The sequence below is a fragment of the Elephantulus edwardii genome, unplaced genomic scaffold, assembly GCF_000299155.1.
Source record: "Elephantulus edwardii isolate Elephantulus edwardi_28Jun2011 unplaced genomic scaffold, EleEdw1.0 scaffold00044, whole genome shotgun sequence".
Taxonomy (NCBI): Eukaryota; Metazoa; Chordata; class Mammalia; order Macroscelidea; family Macroscelididae; genus Elephantulus; species Elephantulus edwardii.
The window spans coordinates 8,207,784-8,229,564 of record NW_006399794.1 but is presented as its reverse complement, the minus strand read 5'-3'; the positions used below and the strand labels follow the sequence as shown (position 1 = coordinate 8,229,564).

Below are 21,781 nucleotides of genomic sequence, written 5' to 3'. Positions count from 1 at the left end.
GAAATATCAGCTAGGAGTTGTTTTCTACTCAACAACAATGAGTTGAGTTTTTAAAAAAATTTTCATTTAATTAATTTTAATTGAATTTTATTGCAACAAATGTGCAAATAAAATCCCTATTAAGAAAAAAACCATTAATGAACAAGAACTTTGAAACTTTAAAATTTTAAATGCCTGGTTGGAATGGGGGGAAAAAAAGAAAATTCAGATGGACAAGTGAGACAGAACAAGACTAAATAACTAGGAGGAAAAAACCAAAAGATGACAGCTCTATGTAAAGTTAATATGGACATTTAGGGGTAGGGAGATGGACTTCATTATCATCATAAAAGTTGTTTCGTTCCCTTTGCTTTGCTTCCCCCCCCCCTTTGCTATGTATAAATATTTTGATTGAGGAAAGGGAGAGTAAAGAAGGGAATTCCATAGATTTTATTTGGTTTTTTTTAATAAAATTTTGTCTTCCTATTAATTTAATATTTGGAAGAAGTTCTGCCAACATAGCAATTGTTCAAGGAAATAGCCCTCTGTTCTTTACTGCTTCAGGTGAAGATTTCAGGTAGGTTCATCTATTTTGGATTCCCTTTCATTCATTCTTAATTTAGCTAACTCTTTTCTTATTATTTATTTTTCATTCCACTTTATCAAATGACTACCAGATCTGTTTTGTAAAGTTAGAATGCATCATTTTGAATCTTCGGACGTTAGACAAGTTTCTTCTAATTTTTTAAATAAACTTTATATTTTGGGGCATTTTTAAACTTATAAAACAATTTTGAAGACAGTTCAAAGAATTTCCATCTACCTTTCACTCAGAATTGACTTCTTAATATAAGTATGATACGTGTGCTCCAATTAATAAACAATATTGACACATTAATAACTATAGCCCACATTTTATTAATATTTATTTACTTTTGACCAAATGTCTTTTATTTGATCGAGAATCTCATTCAGCATACCACAATGAATTTAGTCTTGTCTCACTCTTTGGCATGACAGTTTCTCAGACTTTGGGGTTTTTCAATGGTCGTAACAGTTTTTAGGAATACTGGTCAACTATTTTATAGAAAGCCCCTCAACTCGGAACCAAATGATATTTTTCTCATTATTAAAGGACATGGGTTGTTGGGAAGAAGATCAATAGGGGTCAAGTGCCATTTTGATAACATATTAAGAGTACATACTATTAACATACTGTTGTTAACCTTGATTGTTGAACTGCAATAGTATTGTCAGGTTTCTCTACAATAAATTTGCTCTTTTTTTCCCCTTGCCTGTATTGTACACTGGGAAAAAGGTCACTACTTTGCTTCACCTTCTTGGAGGCAGAATACATACATACCTGTATAAGTTATTGAAAATTTTTCTGCACAGATTTCTCTCTCCTCCCCCATTTATTTATTCAGCATTTTTTATCAGTATGACTTAAGGGCATTTACTTTATACTCTGAGTTAGAATCTAGTTCTGCATTGCTTCTTCTCTCTCAAATTGTCCCAGCTTTGGCCTTTGAGAATTCTTACTTGAGAACACAATACTTCCTTATATGCTCTCTAAGGAGTATATTTCCCTTTCTTATGTGCTTTGTTGTTGTTGTTGTTATTGGTGCTATTTTATTATTTTATTTTGTTTGTAATTTTTTTCACTTGCCTAGTTTTTTCTTTGGAAGTTGTTTCTTTGTTCAATTTTAGCATTTCTGTTAGTGGATGAAAAGATAGTCACTTGCCAATAAGAAAAATTGTGATATCTAAAGTACTTTATTGCAGATATGAGAGAACAGAGAATATTTTATGGAAAAATGCCTCCCCATCTAAGGATGGTTATTGGTTTTTATACAAGGGTTAAGTATTAATCCACTTAACATTACTATCCAAAATTGTACATTTTTACATTCAAAAGAGTAGTCTACATATATGACTAGTAAATAGACAGCTTAAGGTACAGTTGACAAATGACTGAGAAAAACAGTTTCAAAAAGTAAATGCTGATTCAGAAAAGATGCATTTCCTCTCCTGGTAAACTGACAGCTGAAGATACAGTTTACATATGACTGAGAAAAATACAACCTTAGGATTCTTACAATTTCTAGTTAACACAATTTAGGGTACAGTTTACATATGAAAGAGAAAAGATAAATGCTAATTCATTTTACCTCCTGAAAAACAAACAGCTTGAGGTACTCAACATGACTATAGAGAAATTGATTCTAGGGCAAAGTAAATGTTAATTAACATTAAATTTAATTTTAATTAATTAATAGCAAGTTTTGGAGGTTGGAGGCACATGACACTAGTTTTAGTTTTACAACAACACCATATGTTTGAATAATCCTGAACTTAATAATACCACCCTTGTCCCAGGGTTGCCATATATATTTCCTACTCCAGTCATAGAATTAGCCATATCTCCAAGGAGCTGTTTCTTTCATTGGATAGTGGTATTTTAAATTAGCATCTAGGTACTAGTTGTGCTTGTTGCTACTGAGGTGTCCTTATTTCTAGGCCAGCTGAATTGACAGGGAATATGAGATTGGCTCAGGACAGGGAAGGGTTTAGAGTTGCTGTACATAGGGTCATTATGCATCTCAGGAGACTCAACCAATACCATTTTATGACAGGTTTGGAAGCAGGAGTGGTATCCACTTCCTAAATAATGTGCATCCGGAAACTCTATGAACTTTGATAAACATCGATAGTTGTAGAGGGACTTCAGGCCTTTTGTTCAGAGGGTCGCTGACAACAACGTGTGTATTTTGTTATTAGGTGCCATCAAGTTGAGTACAACTCATAGGAACCCTTGTCTTGTGCCTTCCTCACAATTTCCAACACACCTGAGGCACCCTAAATATTTCTGAATATAAGAATGTGCATCTATATTAAGCTAAACATGAGTTCACACTGATGTCTTCAACTTTAGTAAATCACCACATGGCGCATTCTAGTTTCATGCCCATGATTATCTGTAAATTCCAAGTGAAACATGGAGAAACCTGGCATCCACAATATGCCATTCATTTACTTAAGTATTGATTTTTAAAAGTACTCCAGAGCAACGGGGTGTCTCTGGAGACTAAGATGCGCCTGATACAGGCCATGGTCTTTGCAACCAATTGTTATGCATCAGAGAGTTGGACAATGACTAGGGAGGACAGAAGGAGAATTGATGCCTTTGAGCTGTGGTGCTGGAGAAGAGTATTGAATGTACCATGGACTGCCAAGAAAACAAACAAATTCATCCTGGAGAGGATTAAACCAAGCAACTCCTTGGAGACAAGGATTCTGGGGCTTCGTCTGACATACTTTGGACATGTTGCCAGGAGGGACGGGTCATTGGAGAGGGACATCATGCTTGGTAGGGTGGAGGGACAGCGCAGGAGGGGAAGACCCTCTATGAGATGGATTGACTCGGTGACTGGGGTAATCGGGGATGGGTGTGTCAGAGGCAGTGCGATTGGCATAGGATAGAGCAGGGTTTAGGGCTGTTGTGCATAGGGTCACTATGAGTTGCAAATGACTCGACGGCACATAACAACAAACAACAATATATGGTGCTGTCAGAATTATTCAACCATCATAGAAAGCAATTTTAATATCAACTACACTACATAAGAATCTTTGGTGGCATAATGTATAAGGTATTGGGCTGCTAACTGAAAAGCCAGCAGTTTGAATCTACCAGATGTTCTGTAGGAAAAGATGGGCAGTCTTCTTCCATAAAGACTTAGAGCCTCTAAAACTTGATTGAGGGTCACTATGGGTCAGAATCTACTTCATGGCAGTAGCTTTGGTATAGTGTTTATGTACAGTTTATTTTGCATTTAATTTTATAGACTCTATTCATTTCCATAGTTCCATAGTATGATTAAGAAAGCTATTTTAAAATGTTCTCTTGCCCCGAGTCAAGCATTCTAAGTTTCTCCCCTCCTCCCTTTCTACTCTACTGTGTTTTCATAGATTTCCATACATGAAAGGAATGTAGCCTTTGCTATAGATTGCGTCTCAATGCCAGGACAACAAAGATTCTTACCACTGGACTGATAGGCAGCATCATGATGGATGGAGAGGAAATTGAAACTCAACAGCTTCATCTTGCTTGGATCCACATTTAACACTTATGGTACTTACCAGCAGTTAGGAAATAAGGAGATGTACTGCACTGGGAAAATCTGCAGTTAGGGACCTCTCCAAATTATTGAGGAGTAGTGATGTCAGTTTAAAAACTAAGGTGTAAAAAAACCAATAACTAAGATGTATCTGATTCAGGCCTTAGTCTTTCCGATTACTTGCTATGCATCTGAGAGCTGGACGGTGAATAAGGATGATAAGAAAAGAATTGACGCCTTTGGGCTGTAATGTTGGAAAAGAGCACTGAACATCCCATTGATGGCTAAGACAGCAAACAGCTATGTCTTGGAGAGGGTGCAACCAGAGTTCTCTTTGGTGGTAAGAGTAATGAGCCTTTGCCGTACATATTTTGGACATGTTGCTAGGAAGAGCTATTCCTTGAAGAAAGACATGATACTAGGAAGCATGAAGGGTCGCCAAAGGAAAGGAAGACTGTCAACAAGGTGGACTGACATGGTGACTGCTGGAACGGGCTCTTGTTTTTTACATGTTTTGTTTCTGTCCATTTTTTTTTAAATTGAAAGTTGGTTTTCATACATTCATACACATTAGGTTTTATAATAATTACAATTAATCAGTGCCTTTTATCATCATGTCTCATCAAAGCCTCACTGCACCTGGCCTATTCTTCACCTCACCCATCCATCCACTGATCTTTTCTGACCTAGATCCTCCACTATCCTTATTCCCTCCTCCTTCTGTCTTTCCCCTTCCCTGTTTGACTAATTATTCATATCATATTCCAAGTTGCTAATTGCAGTGTCCATATTAACCTTTCAGCTGTTCTTCCCAAGTTGATCTCATCCCCTAAAGAAAAGGATTCTTGCAGGAAAAGGTTGGGCAATACTGTTTTCATTATCTCTGCATTCTATTTTCGCTCTTCCTGCCACCACCCCATCAGTCTCCTATTTTCACAGTAGTTATGTTACACAATATTTGTCCTTTTGTGACTGAGTTATTTACTCAGCCTAATGTCCTCTAGACTTACCCAGGTTGTGTAGTATTTTATGAATTCTTCATTGTTTTTTAACACTATGTATTTCATTGTGTGAATGTACCACAATTTCTCTATTTGTTTGATGATGGGCATTTGAACTATTTCCATATTCTTGCAACAATGCTACAGTAAACATAGGTGTACATATATCTGCTCATGACTCTGCTCAGATTTCCTTACAGTGTATTCCCAGTAGTGGAATAGCTGGAGCTTATATGATTTCTGTATTTATCATCTTGAGGAAACTCCAAATTGCTTTCCATAATGGTTACACCATTTTACATTCCTGCCAGCAGTGCATGAGATTTTTAACCTCTTTGTATCCTCCTCAATATTTCTTGTTTGCTGTCCTGTTAGCCTGCTGTTGCCACTACGATGAGACAATATCTCATCATCTCATTTTGATTTTGATTCCTCTGATCTTGGTGCCACATTCTTCTTCATAGAGTCCAGTTTCATTAATTATTTGCTCAGCATACAGATTCAACAGAATGGAGAAAGGATACAACGCTGATGCACTCTATTCCTGATTTAAACCATACAGTGTTCTTTGTACCATTTGGACAACAGATATTGTATAAGCACTATTAAGTGTTCTTGAATTCCTATTCTCAAGCTAGTCATAGTTTATTAATGATAGACATAGTCAAATGCCTTTGCAAAGTCAGTAAAACAGAAGTAGATGTTCTTCTGATATTTTCTTCTTCCTGCCAAGATCTCTTCTGACATCAATAATGATATTCTTGGTGCTACAACTTTTAAACCCAAGCTGAACTCTGTCAGTATACAGCTCCTGTCATTTTAGGTGATCTTCAGTAATGATTTCCTGCATATGATATCAATTATATTGTTCAATGATTTCTACATTGTTCGATCACCTTTTTGGGATTGGGAACAAATATAGATCTCTCTCTATCAATTAGCCAGGTCACTATCTTCCAAATTCCCTGGCTCAGACAGGGATTTCCAGGGATGCATCTGTTAGTTGAAGCATGTCATTACCAGCAATTCCTGGGGCCTTAACTTTTGTCAATACCTTCACTGCAGTTTGAATGTCTTTCTTCATTACTATTGACTATCTTATGGAATTTCTGGAAATATTTCATTGCTGATCAGTCCTTTTTGGTATGGAAACACTTCTCTAGTGTCTGTTTAATAATTATCTCTTGCCTTAATTTATTGTGCTATTGTCAGTTTTACTGAAAACTTTCTGGCTATTTTAATAAGTTTGCAAGAGATTTTTAAGTTGTATCTAGCCTGAAGTCTTGAATGGACTATGCTGACTGATAATCTATTTAGATTTAAACTAAAAAGGAGTTGTTATCTGGTCAAGTAATAATTAGTAATGATAATAATTGCAATTAAATGACAAGGATTTTTTTAAGCAAAAGTCTATTTCTTTTGTCACTTTTAAGGGTATATCTGTTTCTCTTTCCTTTCTTCTATTTCTCTTTCTGCTAGAAGTTTGAGGAAAGGAAAAGAATATTTCTTCATGTAAAGAAAGAAAACAAGAAGGGAAGGAGAATCCATCATATGTATTTCTTTAATACTGTTTGTACTTTTTTTATTTCTCAGTCTCAAACTAATACATGTTCTTTATTTTTAGGTCATATATGTTTTTTCACACTCTTCAGATACCTAAATATTGACTTTGTAAATGAAGCTTCTGGAACTTTTCTGCTTACCAAGATACAATTTTGCTCAAATTGCACTGCATATAGTACACAGTCATTTAGCCCATGTTTGAGAAGAATTGGAATCCTCTGGAAAGACGAATTTGAATTACATTGGTTGTTCTTTCTATGCAGATGCAGCCTTTGAAAAAGTTGATGGCCATCTTAAAACCCCAAAATCTGACTGTGAGTGAACAAAGTGAAGTTCTACAAGCAGGTGTGTCTTGGCAGAAAGAAACCATACCAGTAATGGAGTTCTGTGATTCTGAGGCCTCTCGTCAGAAGTTCAGACAGTTCCAATATGTGGAAAGGGCTGGGCCTCATGAATCACTAAACCAGCTCTGGGAGCTCTGCCTTCAGTGGCTTCGACCAGAGATTCATACCAAGAATCAGATCCTAGAGTTACTGGTGCTAGAGCAATTTCTCACAATCCTCCCTGAAGAGGTTAGAATTTGGGTGAAATTACAACATCCAAAGAACAGCAAAGAGGTGGTGACCCTCATAGAGGATGTGATTGAAATGCTTAAATATGAAGGTAAGATTATATAAAATTGGAATTAGATTAATTGGCTTTTCTATATGAAGAAAAGTTATTGTTTTCTTTATTTCATTTTCCTGTGTATCTGATCTCTCAAAAAATTAGAAAGTAATGAAGCCCTTAGAGAGTGTTATGATCCAGATTATTATGAGCTTTATATTACCATATCAAGAAGAATGAACTTGACTTAACAGGCAATTCAAGTGGAGGGATTTCATGGGGAGAGGACAGGTGTGGGGTATAGAATGATCTAATGGCATTTAAAGATAATTGGCATTGGTATAAAGCAGGAGTCAGCAAACTAAAGAATATGAAACAAATATTTTTGTAAATAAAGTTTTATTGAAACATAGTCATACCCATTCATTCATGTTTTACCTATGACAGTTTTCATGATACAATTGCACTTCAGTAGTTATCATAGAAACTGAATGGCCGCTAAACCTAAAATATTCACTATCTAGACTTTTGAAGAAAAATTTAATGGCCTCTGGTTTAGAAGATGGATCTGAGGGTTCTTTAACTAGGAAAACCTGTTGGGAGACTGTTATAATAAATCCAGTAATAGAGAATGAGAGAACATTGGAACAACAGAAGAATTTGAATCTTCAGTAATTATTGACTAGATTTAATAATGTGAGTGGCATTAGATTTGATGTAAATGCACATATTCCTGCTTGCATAAATGAAGAATAGTAACAAATTTGATGGATAGTAACAAATAGTAATTATTTTATGGAGTAAAATAACACAGTAATTCTATGACATGTTTTTTTTTTTTTCAATAACCATGTTCATACCACTTTAATCATTAAAAGTAGCTTCAGGAAAAAAATTTGTGTCCCTAATGTTTACTTCATTTTCTTCAAGATGTATCCTATAAGGATTCTGTCCTACAAAGGGACAATTTCAAGAAGGAGGATATGGAAGCTGGCTCACTAACCGACAAGTTCCAGGTAAATTAGGATCCTACTCTTTACTGAAAATTGGTGGTAGTCCTTTAAGACTTGTTTTGGCTTTTTTTGGTCCTTGCTAAATGTAGTTCCATCAGAGCACATGAGATTGTTATTCACAGGACACTGGAGCACAAAATGATGCTAGAGAATTATAGATTGGTTTTACATTCTTTGAAAAACATTTTCTTTTAATGTTGTGTATTCCCCATGCATCTACTCCTTCAAAAAGAACAGAAAGTAATTGAAGCTGTACAAAAATATTGAATGCTTGAAATAAAAATGTGAAGGAGGCCAACAGCAAAATCCTGGGCAATATCACTTAAAGGGCAAATGTAGAAGAAATCTCAAAGGATTCTGAAAATAAGAATAAAAAAAGTAAAGAAAAACCAGAAACATATAGTCAGAGGCTAAATAGCAAGAAGACTTCAAAGAGAAAGGCTTTATATGGTCCTGAAAAAATACAACTTGAGTAATGTTTGTTTATCTTAATGGAGCAGTTACTAAGTGTGTCATGTGGTAGAAGCCAGATTGTAGTGCATTGAGAAGAAAGAAGCTGAGAAAATATACAAAACTAATGTAGACAATAAATACATTCACAAAGATGGGAGAGAAAGAAGGAATGTGTATATTTCAGTGTGATGGTAGGACCCTAGAAAGAAAAGGTCGTAGATGCTTGAGAAAGTAGAACAAGGCCCTGAAAACAAGGCTTTTATGAAACAGGAAGGATTATGTTTAGTTGGAAGTATTTATGCAGGACCTTATATGTCAGTCATGTTTTGAAGAGATTGAGAAAATAATGGAAAACAAGAGAAAATTCTGCATTTATAGAGATTATATTCCAATAGAAGTAGATAGATAAGCGTAAGCAAATAAAATTTCAGCTAAGAATAAATTACAAAGAATGGAAGATCATGTGGTAGACTAGTAACAAGTGAAACTAGATGATCAGGCACAGCTCTCTGAAAAGGTGACATTGGCTTGTAAGACAAATGAAAAGGAAACAACAAACTACATTTCTCAGAGAAAATGCTGTGCCCAGCAGTGCCCAGATTTTACTATAAATTTCCCTTTGTTTAAATTCTTCTAATTCCAAGTTCCTCTTAAATAGAATCTAGTGTAATCTTATGTTCAATTATTTCAACTATCTTTTCTCCTCTGCCAAAGTGTAAACTAATTTAGCTTATGGACGGCACACCTTTTTTTGCAGCTCTCACAGAATATAATTGTACCAAGTTGATTATTACAACATAACTGTCATCACATAAAACCCCAAATGATATTGTTTCTCATATATTCTGACCACTTGCACTGTTGTTAGATGCTTTTACATCAGTTCTGCCTGTTAGCAGCCCTATTTATAATAGAACAAATCACTCCACCATCACAATTATGCTATTTACTACCACTGTGTCACTCTTAACTCCTTAAGAGTTGTTCTCTTTCCCCCCGACCCTCTGCTTTCCCTGGCATGATGTCTTTCTTCAGAGATTGACCCTTCCTGATAACATGTCCATAATAAGTGAGACAGAGTCCCACCGTCCTCACTTCAAAGGAGTATTCTGGTTGTTCTTTTTCCAAGAGAAGATATCCTTTATTTTTTTGGTGGTCCAAAGTATACTCAATATTTTACACCAACACTAATTCAAAGGCATTCATTCTTCTTTGGTGCTTTGATTGCCAGCTTTCACATGTACATGAACGGATTAAAAATACCACAACTTGGTTCTGACATCTTTGCTTTTAAATCTGAAAGAGGTATTTTGCAGCAGATTTGCCCAATATATTTGATTCTTGCCTCTTATTTCCATAAGCATTGATAATGTATTCAAGTCAAATGAAATCCTTAACAACTTCAATTGTTTTTCTCCATTTATCACCTGTTCTTCCTAAATCAGTCCTTTCTCCTGTAATATTTTTTTGAATAATCTCTGATAAATAAAGAATTTAATGTTTTAGGAACCAGTGACATTCAAAGATGTGATTGTGGAATTCAATGAGGAAGAATGGGGACAACTGGATTCAGCTGTAAAAAACCTGTACAGAGATGTGATGCTGGAGAACTACAACAACCTGAATTCGTTGCGTAAAGGTGGCTTGTATGAATTTACCTGATCTACTCAATGGTAGTCTCTTTGCCTAGTAACAGTTCTAGCATTGCTGAAGCGGTTAAGTGCATTTGTCTTTGAGTTAGGTTTTCTAATCCCTTTGAGCAAAAGAACAAATTTTGCTGCTGCATCTGATTAAAAGTTTTTTCAGAAACACAACAGTGGTATTTTTATGACCTCCCCTTTCAGGAACTCTTAGACCACTGAGTTAGGATAGAGTTGTTTTTCCCTGTCACATTTTATTTTTTCCCTCATGAACAGGGCATCTGCATTCCAAACCAGTTAAGATTCCCAATTTTGAAAGTGAGAAAAAACAACAGATAATGGAGGAAGAAACCCCAGGAAGGACTGATTTGGGTAAGAATCAGGCAGGTATGAGACAAGAATTTTCTGTAATTGGATTAATAGACAATGTATGGTCCAGCCAGTTAATGAAGACCTTAGAGTTATGATTGAGTGCCATGACAACAAAACAACTTTAATTTAAAGATAAAAGTTATCAATGCCCTTGTTGTTGTTAATTGCCTTCGAGTTGAGCACGACTCATAGTGACCCTATGAACAAAAGGCCTGAAGCCCCTTTACAACTATCGACATTATCAAAATTCATAAAGTTTCTGAAGGCATGTTATTTAGGAATTGGATGCCACTTCTGCTTCCAATTTTTCCTTATTAGGATGTGTCATAAAAGCACAGACACTTAAAGTTATGTGACCAGGATAAACTTTCTGCCACTGCCCTCCTCTATAAAATGGAGTTAATCATTGTGTTATTGTGAAACTTAAGAGTTGATAATGTAGTGCCTAGTACTTTCTAAGTGATATATAAACAAACATCAACCAATCTAAAAAGGAATGATGTTCCTTTCAATGGAAACAAAAGCTCTATTTTATACTAGCATGATTTCTATATTTTCCTAAGAATTTGTTCTTTTATTATGTTATTATTATTGTTAGGTGCCATCAAGTTAAGTATGACTCATAGTGACCCTTTGAATCACAGATCTGAACCTTGTCCTATCCTGTGTCATCATCAACTCTGACACACTTCAGCCCATTGCTGTCAATCCATCCAGACCTCTTTAATTTTTGTGTAAACCTATACCCTCATCGTATTCTCTTTATTCTTAATAATATTTTATTTGTGAGAATATAAAATATGAGTTGCAGGTGACTCGACGGCACATAGCAACAACAACAAGATTATACTGTTGTTGGTATGTACCATCAAGTTGGAACCAACATAGCTGACCCTCTAGTGGGTTTACAGAGGCAATAATTTACACAGGAGGAGATTGCCCATCTTTCTTTCATGGAGCAGCTGGTGAATTTGAGCCATGTGCCCAAGATTATAGTTATGTTTAATATGCAGTATGTAAAAGAGTGAGCTGCTTTTTTGTTTTCTGCAAACAAAGTTGTGTCACCTACAAATTGCAGGTTGTTAGGAATCTTCCTCTAATCCTGATGCCATAGTCGTCATCATCATCTTACAGTTTAGCTTGGATTATTTTGCTCAGCATACAGATTAAATAGATACAGTGAAAGAATACAATCCTAACACAAACCAGTCTTCCTTATGAACCATGCAGTTCTTTTCAAACAGTTAATTATAATAGATTAAAAATAGCCACAGAGGGTTTTTTCACCCTATCAGTATTTTAATTTTTTACCCCCATTCCTTGAATCTGGATTGGCTTTGTGACTATTGAAGCAGCGAGATGCAGCATAAGTGCACTCTGTCAGTTCCAGGCCCATCCTTTAATAGGACTAGTAGTTACTGTCTTGACATCACCCTGCTTTTGAGAAGCCTCCTTAGCTGCATGGAATGAAAGGTGCCAAATGGAAGATCATTAAGATGTCAGAGTAAGTCTTTCTTGGATCTTACAGGCTGAAACCAGACAAATGATCCCAGTAAAAAAAAAAAAAAAAATCTTCAGACATAAGAAACTAAGCAAACTGCTCCAGCTACTTTACAGAGGATTCAGCCCATCCCACTTGGGACCACTGTTACTGTGGAGGAGAAATAAACCAGTCCTGTGTTCCCTACTTAAATTCTTAACGTGTAATTGTGAGAAATGTTAAGTTGTAGAATGATTTCTTATGTAGCTTTAGGTAACTGAAACACTGAAGCCTGGAAGTGTTATACTGCCATAATCCAAAAGCACGCTAACCCAATAAATAAATTAATTCTGATTCACTCTACCCTATAAACTAAATACTAAAACTCATTGCTATTGAGTCAAAACCAAACCACCTCATAGCTACCTGGGTTTCATAGGCTATAAATCACATAGAAAGAGACTGCTTGTCTGTCTTCTGAGGAGCCACTGGTAGATTCAAACTCTGAAAGGCATGACCTTGGATTAGTAGCACAACTCCCTAGGGACAAGTGCTCCCTCATGGTGCCCTGTGACCATTAAAAATAAATTAAAAGATATGTGGCATTTGCTTTGGGAACCGGTAGAGGATTGAAGCTGGAAAGGACCCAAAGAGACAATTAGTTTTTACAGACTAGGAGGAAATATGAGATGAATAAAGAAGTAATGTCTAGTTTTAGAGCCAGAACGTGGTGTGTTTGAAATGAAACTACTCAACAATAATCTTTGACAGTAAAAAGTTCTCAAAGTAAGAAATAGAGTCTGAGCAAATTTCTAAGCCTGTATGTGGTCAGTAAAATGTGGTCTCAGGGTCAAACTCTCAAGGATACGCACTTAACACCTTTTCTTAAATCTTTAGAAAGATTTGAGGTGTCACAGAACTCATAAAAAATGTGGAGTTAAAAAAAATCCATTAAAATTAAAAAGAAAAGAGTTTTTGTTGAGGTTATAGAACAGCCATGACAATAGGGCCTGTCCTTGGAAAAGGATATTATGTTAGCAAAGATGGAGGGTCAGAGAAAGAGAAGAAGACTGCCAACAAGATAGAATCACACAGTGACTGTAACAATGGGCTCAAGCACGTAAGAGATTATAAAGAGGTTCCAGGATGGGCCAAAGGAATTTCCTATATCCTAGGAATTTCTCCTTAAGCATTTTTGCTTCCCCCATCTATACTGTTGTGAAACTAGTATAGCTGTTAACATTGTACAAAAATGAAAAAGATAAGCAGGAATAAAATGGATAGTATGATCTGCACCTTTGTCAGTCCCAGCTGTAATGTGCCTTAAAATTTTGCGCAAAGTCCCATAAAATTTTGACTGCTATAATCTTTGTCAAAGGAGAGTGCTCTGGTGGCTTAGAGGTAAGGAGTTAAGCTGTCAACATAAAAGCATGTGATTTGAATCCACCAGCTATTCTGCAGAAAGATGGGCAGTCTCCTATATGATTTACTTCCTCTAAAATCTCACTGGAGGGTCAGTTATTGAGTCAGTTATGACGCAACAGTACACAAAACAACATGTCAAAAAGATTCTTCTAAATTCCCTCAGCTTAGTAATAATCTTACATTTATTTTGCCTCTTAGATTTACTTGCTAGAATCCAGAGTGTAAGAATATTAAAGGTCCTAATATTCCTAATATATTCACCTCGTGAATTATGACTACTGAGGTAGTGAAAACTCTTGAGCTTTACTGGAATGACTTTTACTTAATGGAGTAGATTTTAAATGAAAAATAGGAATCCCACAGTGATTTTAAAGGAATAAAGCTTGAAGTGAAGGTGGTCATTATGGTTAGATGTCATGACATCGACTACTACTCATAGTGACTCTATTATGAACAATAGAACTGATCTTTGCCCTATTTGGCAACATCCTTACCATATCTGATATGCTGGAATATATTATTACAGTCACTGATGTCAATTTGTGATGTTGAGAGTCTTCCTCTCTTACTTTGACCGCCTACCTTTCTCAGTTTGATATCTTTTTCAAAGGATTGGCCCCTTCTTACAACAAGCTCAAAATATGTGAAAGGAGGTTTAGAAATCCTTGCCTTCAGGGAGCACCATGGTTGCACTTCATCCAAGACAGACTTGTTTCTTCTTTGGCAATCATAGAATATTCAGTACTCTTCTCCAACACCACAATTCAAAGACATCAGTTCTTCTTTTCTCCACTGTCCAACTTTCAGAAGTATAGGAAGCAATTGAAAATGCCATGGTTTGGATGAGGCACACCTTGGTCTTTAAACTTATATCATTGATCATTGACACTTTAGAGAGGTTTTTGACAACAGATTTTCCCAAAACAGCATGTCTTTTGATTTTTTTTTACTATTTCTACTACCATTGATTGTGTTGATTGTGGATCCAAATAAAACTAAATCGTTGACAACTTCAAACTTTCTCCTTCTGTTACGACATTGCCTAGTGATCCAGTGTTGTGTTATTTTCTTGATGTTGAAGTGTATTCGATTTTGACAGTTGCAGTCTTTGATAGTCTGCAGCAAGTGCTTCAAATGTTTATTTTCTGCAAGCAAGGTTTTGTCGTCTGCATAATGCAGGCTGTTGATGAGTCTTACTCCAATCTTGATGCTACTTACTTCTTCACATAGTCCAGCTTCTCAAAGGATTTGCTAAGCATAAGATTGAAAGGGTATTATGCAACAAAGAATGATTTTTTTAAAAATGTTAACTGGATGGGGATCGGGAGTAAAAATATGCAAAAGTAAATGAATGAAAATCCAACTTTTCTGTAAACTTTTGTTAAAATAACAATTTAAAAAAGACTGAGTAGGTATGGAGAAAGGATACAGTCCTGATGCATCACCTCTCCTGATTTTAAGCCATGCAGTGTTCCCTTGTTTTCCTAAGACAACTTTTTGCATGAGCATAATTAAGTGTTCTGGAATTCCCATTCCTCTCAATGTTAGCAATAATTTGTCATGGTCCACACAATCAAATGCTTTTGCATAATCAACAAAACAAATAAACATCTTTCTGGTATTCTCTGCTTTCAACCAAGATCCATCTGACCTCAGCAGTGATATCCCTGTGTGATGGCCTCTTGTGAATCCAACTTTAATTTCTGGCAGCTGTTAATGTACTATTCTAAGCATTTTTTTTCTAATCTTCAGTGGGATTTTACCTTCATTTAATATTAATGATACTGTTGAATGATTTCCAGATTCTTTTGGGTCCGTTTTTGGAATGGTAACAAATACAAACTTCTTCCAGTTACTTGGCCAGGGGGCTGTCTTCGAGATGTCATGCTGTAGACTATTGAGCATGTCTGGGGCTGCTTCTGTTCACTAAAACATCTCACCATTTCCTAAAACCTGAATTTTTGCAGTGCCTTCAGTGTAGTTTAAACTTTTTCCTTCATTACCATTGGGTTTTAATCAGACATTACTTTCTGAAATGTTTCAAGGTCAACCAGTTATTTTTGGTTCCATGATTCTGTGTATTCCTTCCAGCTTAATTTTGTATTGCCTGCCACGTTCAAGATTTTGCCCACAGTTTGTCCTTCAGTTTTTTTTCTGCTTGAGAAATGCTGAGCATGTTCTTCTTTTTGGCTTTCTAACTAGAGAAAAAGAAGTCTTCAGACAAGCAGGAAGGAGGCTGAATAAATGAAGCCATTTTTTATTAAAATGTAGGACAACTCAGAGGACAGGATTAAGACCCACAGATAAACTGTCCCAGAGAGGATAGATGCAACTCCTCAAAGAGCTAATGACATGTGCCCATCTGAATTTCACAACTGCAGTGAACCAGTTACTGCTATATGACTTCCATCTTCCTCTTTCAAGACTGGGCAATCTTAGTTTTCAAGTCTCTGCCTTACCATAGATATTGAGTATATGGAAGCAAACTACTTGTTTCTTTAATTCATATGTCCTTAGAAGAGAACCAAATGTGAGGTGCATTTTCTAATCTAGACCTATTTTTAGATGAGATCATGATTCTCAAGTTTACTCCCAATAATGGGAGAAAATTTGGGGAGTCTTAAGAAAGGGTAGGAGGCTCTGGTGGCCTAATGGTTAAGAACCAGCACTGCAATCCCAAAAGCATAAGGTTCAAACCCAACAGCTGTACCACAAGAACAGGAAAGACAATATCCTCCCATGCGATTTACTGCCTCTGAAAACCTGCTGGAGGGTAAACCCACAGACTATATCTTATCTTACTATTTATATTAAGGTTCCCCCCCCCTTGGAACTAATCAATACAAGAATAAACACTTCACACCTTTGTTTATAACCTCAATCCTAGGTTTCTGCTGACTTTGTTTCTGGCAATCAGCCCTTGTCAGGCTGTTTCTTCCTTTCTCTAGCCTCTCTGACAAACTCCAGTGACTTACCTGTACTTACTGTTTAAAACCTTTAGATTTTAAGTAGTTAAAAACAATATTTCCAAAATATAGCTTAATCTTCTCCATCCACGCTTACTTTTACACTGTCAAGTAACTTAACTTTTTAAAAACTATGTTGTTAGAGAAGAGTGCTGAATAGCCCATGGACTACCAGAAGAACAAACAGATGTATCTTGGAGAAGGTGCAGCTCCTTAGAATCAAGAATGGTGAGGCTTTGTCTTGCAAACTTTGGGAATGTTGCTAGCAGAAGCTATTCCTTGAAAGAGATACCAGGCAGAGAAGAGGAATATCTTCAACCAGGTGGATTGACACAGTAACTGTAGCAAGGGGGCTAAAGTGTCAGAGATTTTGAGATTGGCACAGGATAGGACAGCATTCAGATCTGTTGTTTATAGGGTCACTATGTTTTGTACTCAATAACATTTAACAACAAGAATAACTTACTATCATTAGTTCTGCATCTGGATCATTTGGGTAGTCTCTTAAAGTACGGGCATGTATGTTCCCTTCTCTCTACAGAAGATTCTTTCTGAATTAGTAGTCTAACTTCAGCTTTGGTATTATAAAGACAAATAATAGTTTCTGCTAGAAAGTAGACAAAGTTAGGCTTAATTTATAGGTACTTAAAAATTGAAGTTTACTTTTTTTAGAGTTTACTTTGATTTTAAGCTCATTTTAATAAGATATTTAAACACAGATATGAGAGAAAAGAACAATGTTTACTCAACCGCTTCATGAATTCTAGTATAAATATTAGAACACTCATTAGACAAAATTTAAGACATTTAAAGAAATTCCATTAAAAGTGATAATTTCAATATCTCATTTATGGTGTTGGATGAGAGTTAGGGTAGTCATGGTGATTTTCTCAAGACTGGAGAAAACAAAAGAAAAATACATCTGAGAATGCAAAGCTGAGCTTGTTACAGGGCCACTGATAGAGAACAAAATTACCGATCACACCTGAATAGAAGAAAAGGAAAATGTCAAGTCCGTAAAATGTTTAAAAATTTCTGGAGGGATGTGGAGAAGCTGAAAACAAGGTGAAAAAGAACCCAATCCTAATCAGAATAAGTAAAACTTTTAGTCATAGAAGTTATTGTTGTTAGGTGCCGTCAAGTTGTAGATGACTCATAGCAACCCTATGAACATAAGACCTGAATATTTGTATAACTTTTATCATTTCTCCATGTTTATAGTTTCTGGAGGCAAGCTATTTCAGAAGTGGATGCCACTCTTGCTTCCAACCTTGTTTTAACCAGGGAGCTCCACCACACACTGTCCACCATGGGTAACCATTATAACATTTGGCACATCAGTGTCACAGTGGGGAGTATCACAGCAACCTTGAGTTATCTCCGCACAGCAAATGGTCAGACCAGTGCTATACCACTTAGAAGAATGTTCGACCAAAACCAATTAAAACCAGGCCTGAGTGCCACTAGAAAAATATATAGGAAAAATATCCTGAAGGAGGGAGACTATTCAATTCAGAACAAAGATGATTCCTCTGCTGCCATATTTTAAATTTTTTTCTGCCTTTTTATATATATAAATAATTACATATGGATGGAGAATAAAGGCACTATGATTTCAAGTTTCCTTTTAACTGGTTACAATGATTCCTTAGAATATAGACATGTTTCAAAAATATATGGTTAAATTGGTATTATCATTGGTGACTTACCAAAACCCAGTGTCCTCTGTTAAGTATTTCTAAATGGCTCTTTTTTAAAAATAATTATAATGAACATTTACAGAGAATTTGGATTTCCATTCATTCATTGCTGCACTTCTCTACCTGCCCAGCCCTCTCCCCCCGCCCCCCAGGTCGCTCCTGTCTTTCAAAAGTAAAAGAAAGACTCCCTCCCTGGTACACAATCCCCCCGCACCCCTCCCACCACCCCAAGTACATTCCACTATGCAACCTTAATTGTGGACTCTTGTGATAACCATAATACCCTATCATACATCGCTTTTAAATTATTCAGTCCCTCATCTGTTGCAGTGCAGTATGCACAATTTATCCAGTTTTTCTCAGTCTTACCCCCACCCTGATATCAGTCCCATTTTACAGCAGTGGCACCATGCAATATTTGTCCTTTTGCGACTGAGATATTTCACTCAGCATAATGTCCTCCAGGCTCACCCATTTTGAATAATATTGAATGAGTTCCTTGTTTTTCAATGCAGCATAGTATTCCATTGTGTGAATATACCACAGCTTCTCTATCCATTCGTTTGTTGATGGGCACCTGGGTTGTTTCCAACTCCTTGCTATTGCGAAGAGAGCTGCAATAAACATGGGTGTGCATATATCTGCTTGGATGTCGGTTATGGTCTCTTTGGGATATATTCCCAGTAGTGGAATTGCTGGGTCAAATGGTATCTCTATTTTCAACTTTTTGAGAAACCACCATACCACCTTCCACAGTGGTTCACCATTTTACATTCCCACTAACAGTGAATAAGGTTTCCAGTTTCTCCACAACCTCGCCAGCATTTGTTGCTTGCTGTTCTGTTAAATTTTGCTATTCTGACTGGGGTGAGATGATATCTCATAGTTGTTTTGATATATTTTTATATTTTATGAGCTCCCGTGGCCTAGTGGCAAGAAACTGCGCTACTGCAATTCTGAAGGCACACAGTTCAAGGCTACCAGCAGCTCGACAAGAGAAGGCTGGGCAGTCTGCTCCTATGAGATTAACTACCTCTGAAAACCCTCTGGAAGGTCACTATGGGTCAGTTCTGACTCTGGTAAACAACAATGACAAAGGCCTTATTATATTTTAATCATAACTCATTCTTCTGTAGGTTGCCTTTTTTCACTCTGTTGTTAAGATTGATGCCTGTGTATGCCCATAAATGACTTAGCCTCCCTGTCCAAATTGAGCACTTTCACTTTTTCTAGCTCATGGAATTTTTATTTCTTTTTAGACAGGGAGACTATTTCAGAAGAAAATGTTTCCTTTCCAAAGCAGAGGATTTCTGGAGAAGAATCATCTCATGAAGTGTTTATGACAAGTAATCCCTCTTCATTAGATGGCTGGAAAGATGATGGTTGGATCTCTGGGAATCAAGGAAATAGGGACCTTTATTTGCCACAAGAAACTCCAATCCATAAAGAAATCCACACTACGGAGGAAGACTCTAAATATGGTGGATATGAGAGAGGCTTTACTGTTAATTCTGTTAACTCAATTTGTGATTTACAAAAGGAAGTTCCTATCAGAAGGGAGTCCCCAAAATGTGACACATTGAAAGCCAACTTCCAATTTAATTTATACACAGTAGCTAAGCAACATTCAGGATATAACAAATGTAAGAAAACCTTGAACCAGAGTACAGCTATTAATAAACACCTAGAAACTCAAACCACAGTGAATTCTTATGAGTGCTATCAATGTGGGAAAGCCTTTAGCCGGAGTTCATCTCTTATTCGACATCATATAATTCACACAGGAGAAAAACCATATAAATGTTTAAAATGTGGAAAATTCTTCAACCGGCGTACAAACCTTAGTAAACATCAGAAAATTCATGCTGAAGCAAATATCTGTGAAAGTAATAGATGTGGAAACACCTTTACTAAACATGAAGATGAGAATAAAAATTCAGTGTTGCATTCCAGAGATAATCTCTATAAATGTGTTGATTGTGGAAAATCTTTCAACCGGAGCTCCTCCCTTATTAGACATCAAATGATTCATACAGGAGAGAAACCATTTAAATGTAAGAAATGTCATAAAACCTTCAACAGGAATTCAACCCTTGTTAAACATCAGAAACTTCATACTTGATTTTCTCAAGAAAAAAGAAATAAATGCAAATAGCCTCCAGCATACAGAACTCATTCAACTTCATTAATTCAAGCTAAATGGATTCGCATTAATATAGTAAATGTAAGAAAATATTTGCCATAGATAATTCTTTTTGATATAATATTATAACAGAGTTTGTTATGAGATAGAAATCCATTTGAAGAAACTATTCCCAGTTTCCAAATAAAAGCCACAATGTCTATAGTTAAAATGTATACCATATATGTATGTTATAATTCTTATACTCATTATTGGTACATGGGATATATGTAATTATTCATCTGATTATTGTTAAAGTAGACATTCGTGCAGAAGCCAAGCAATACCCTAAAGGTTGGTATTTAATAAAAACCCACTTTCCAGCTTTTATTAAAATGCCAAAAGAAAATGAGTTCATTAGAATATATTGTTGTTAAGTGCCATCAAGTCAGTTGAGACTCATAGCAACCCTATGCACAGTAAGTTCTGAATGCTACCCTCTCCTGAGCCAGTCTCACTGCCTCTAACACACCTACCCCCAAAATCTCAGTTACTCTGTCAATCTATCTTATCCAGTGCTCTCTTGCTCTGTCTCTCCACTCTTCTTCCAAGCATGATATCCTTCTCCAAGGACTGGTCACTCCTGGCAAAGTACTCTCCAAGGAGTAAATGGTTTCACTCTTCTCCAGCACCATAACTCAAAGGCATCAATTCTTCTGTCACCCTTAGTCATTGTTCAGCTCTCTGATGCACAGCAAGTAATTGTGAAGACAGTGTCCTGGATCATGTGTACCTTTGTCTCTAGACTAACACTATTGCTCTTTAGCACTCTGGAAAGGTCCTTAACAGCAGATTTTTCCGATGCACTTCGTCTTTTGATTTCCTGTTTGTTGGTGCCAAGAATGTTGATTGTGGAGCCAAGCAAGCTATAATTGTTAGCAACCTCAATCTCTTCTCCATTTATCATGGTGCTGCCAATTGGGCCAATGGTGAGAATCTGTTCTCTTGATGCTGAGCATGAAGACTGTAATCCTTTACTTTCTGTAGCAAACACTTCAGGTCCTCTTCAGTTTCAATAAGCAAGGTGGTCTTATCTGCATAACACAGGTTGTTGATGGGTCTTCCTCCAATTCTGATGGTGATTCTTCCTCATAAAGTCCAGCCTTCTGGATGACCTTTTCTGCATATAGATTGAAAATGTATGGAGACAGGATGCATCTGACACACTCCTTTCCCGATTTTGAACCATGCAGTGTTTCCTTGCTCTATTTGGACATCTGCTTCCTGGTCCAAGTATAGGCTTTGCATTAGCACAATCAGGTGTTAAAGGATTCCTATTC

The 21,781-nt window shown here is 36.4% G+C and overlaps 1 protein-coding gene across 1 annotated transcript; it reads left to right on the top strand.

Annotated features, from left to right (window-relative positions):
• Positions 1 to 6,927: 6,927 nt before the first annotated feature.
• ZNF215 (zinc finger protein 215) lies at positions 6,928 to 20,441 on the top strand. The gene is made up of 5 exons (XM_006885447.1): positions 6,928 to 7,327; positions 8,201 to 8,286; positions 10,243 to 10,375; positions 10,653 to 10,748; positions 19,579 to 20,441. The coding sequence occupies exons 1-5, from the start codon at positions 6,928 to 6,930 to the stop codon at positions 20,439 to 20,441; spliced, it is 1,578 nt and encodes a 525-aa protein (XP_006885509.1).
• Positions 20,442 to 21,781: the final 1,340 nt, after the last annotated feature.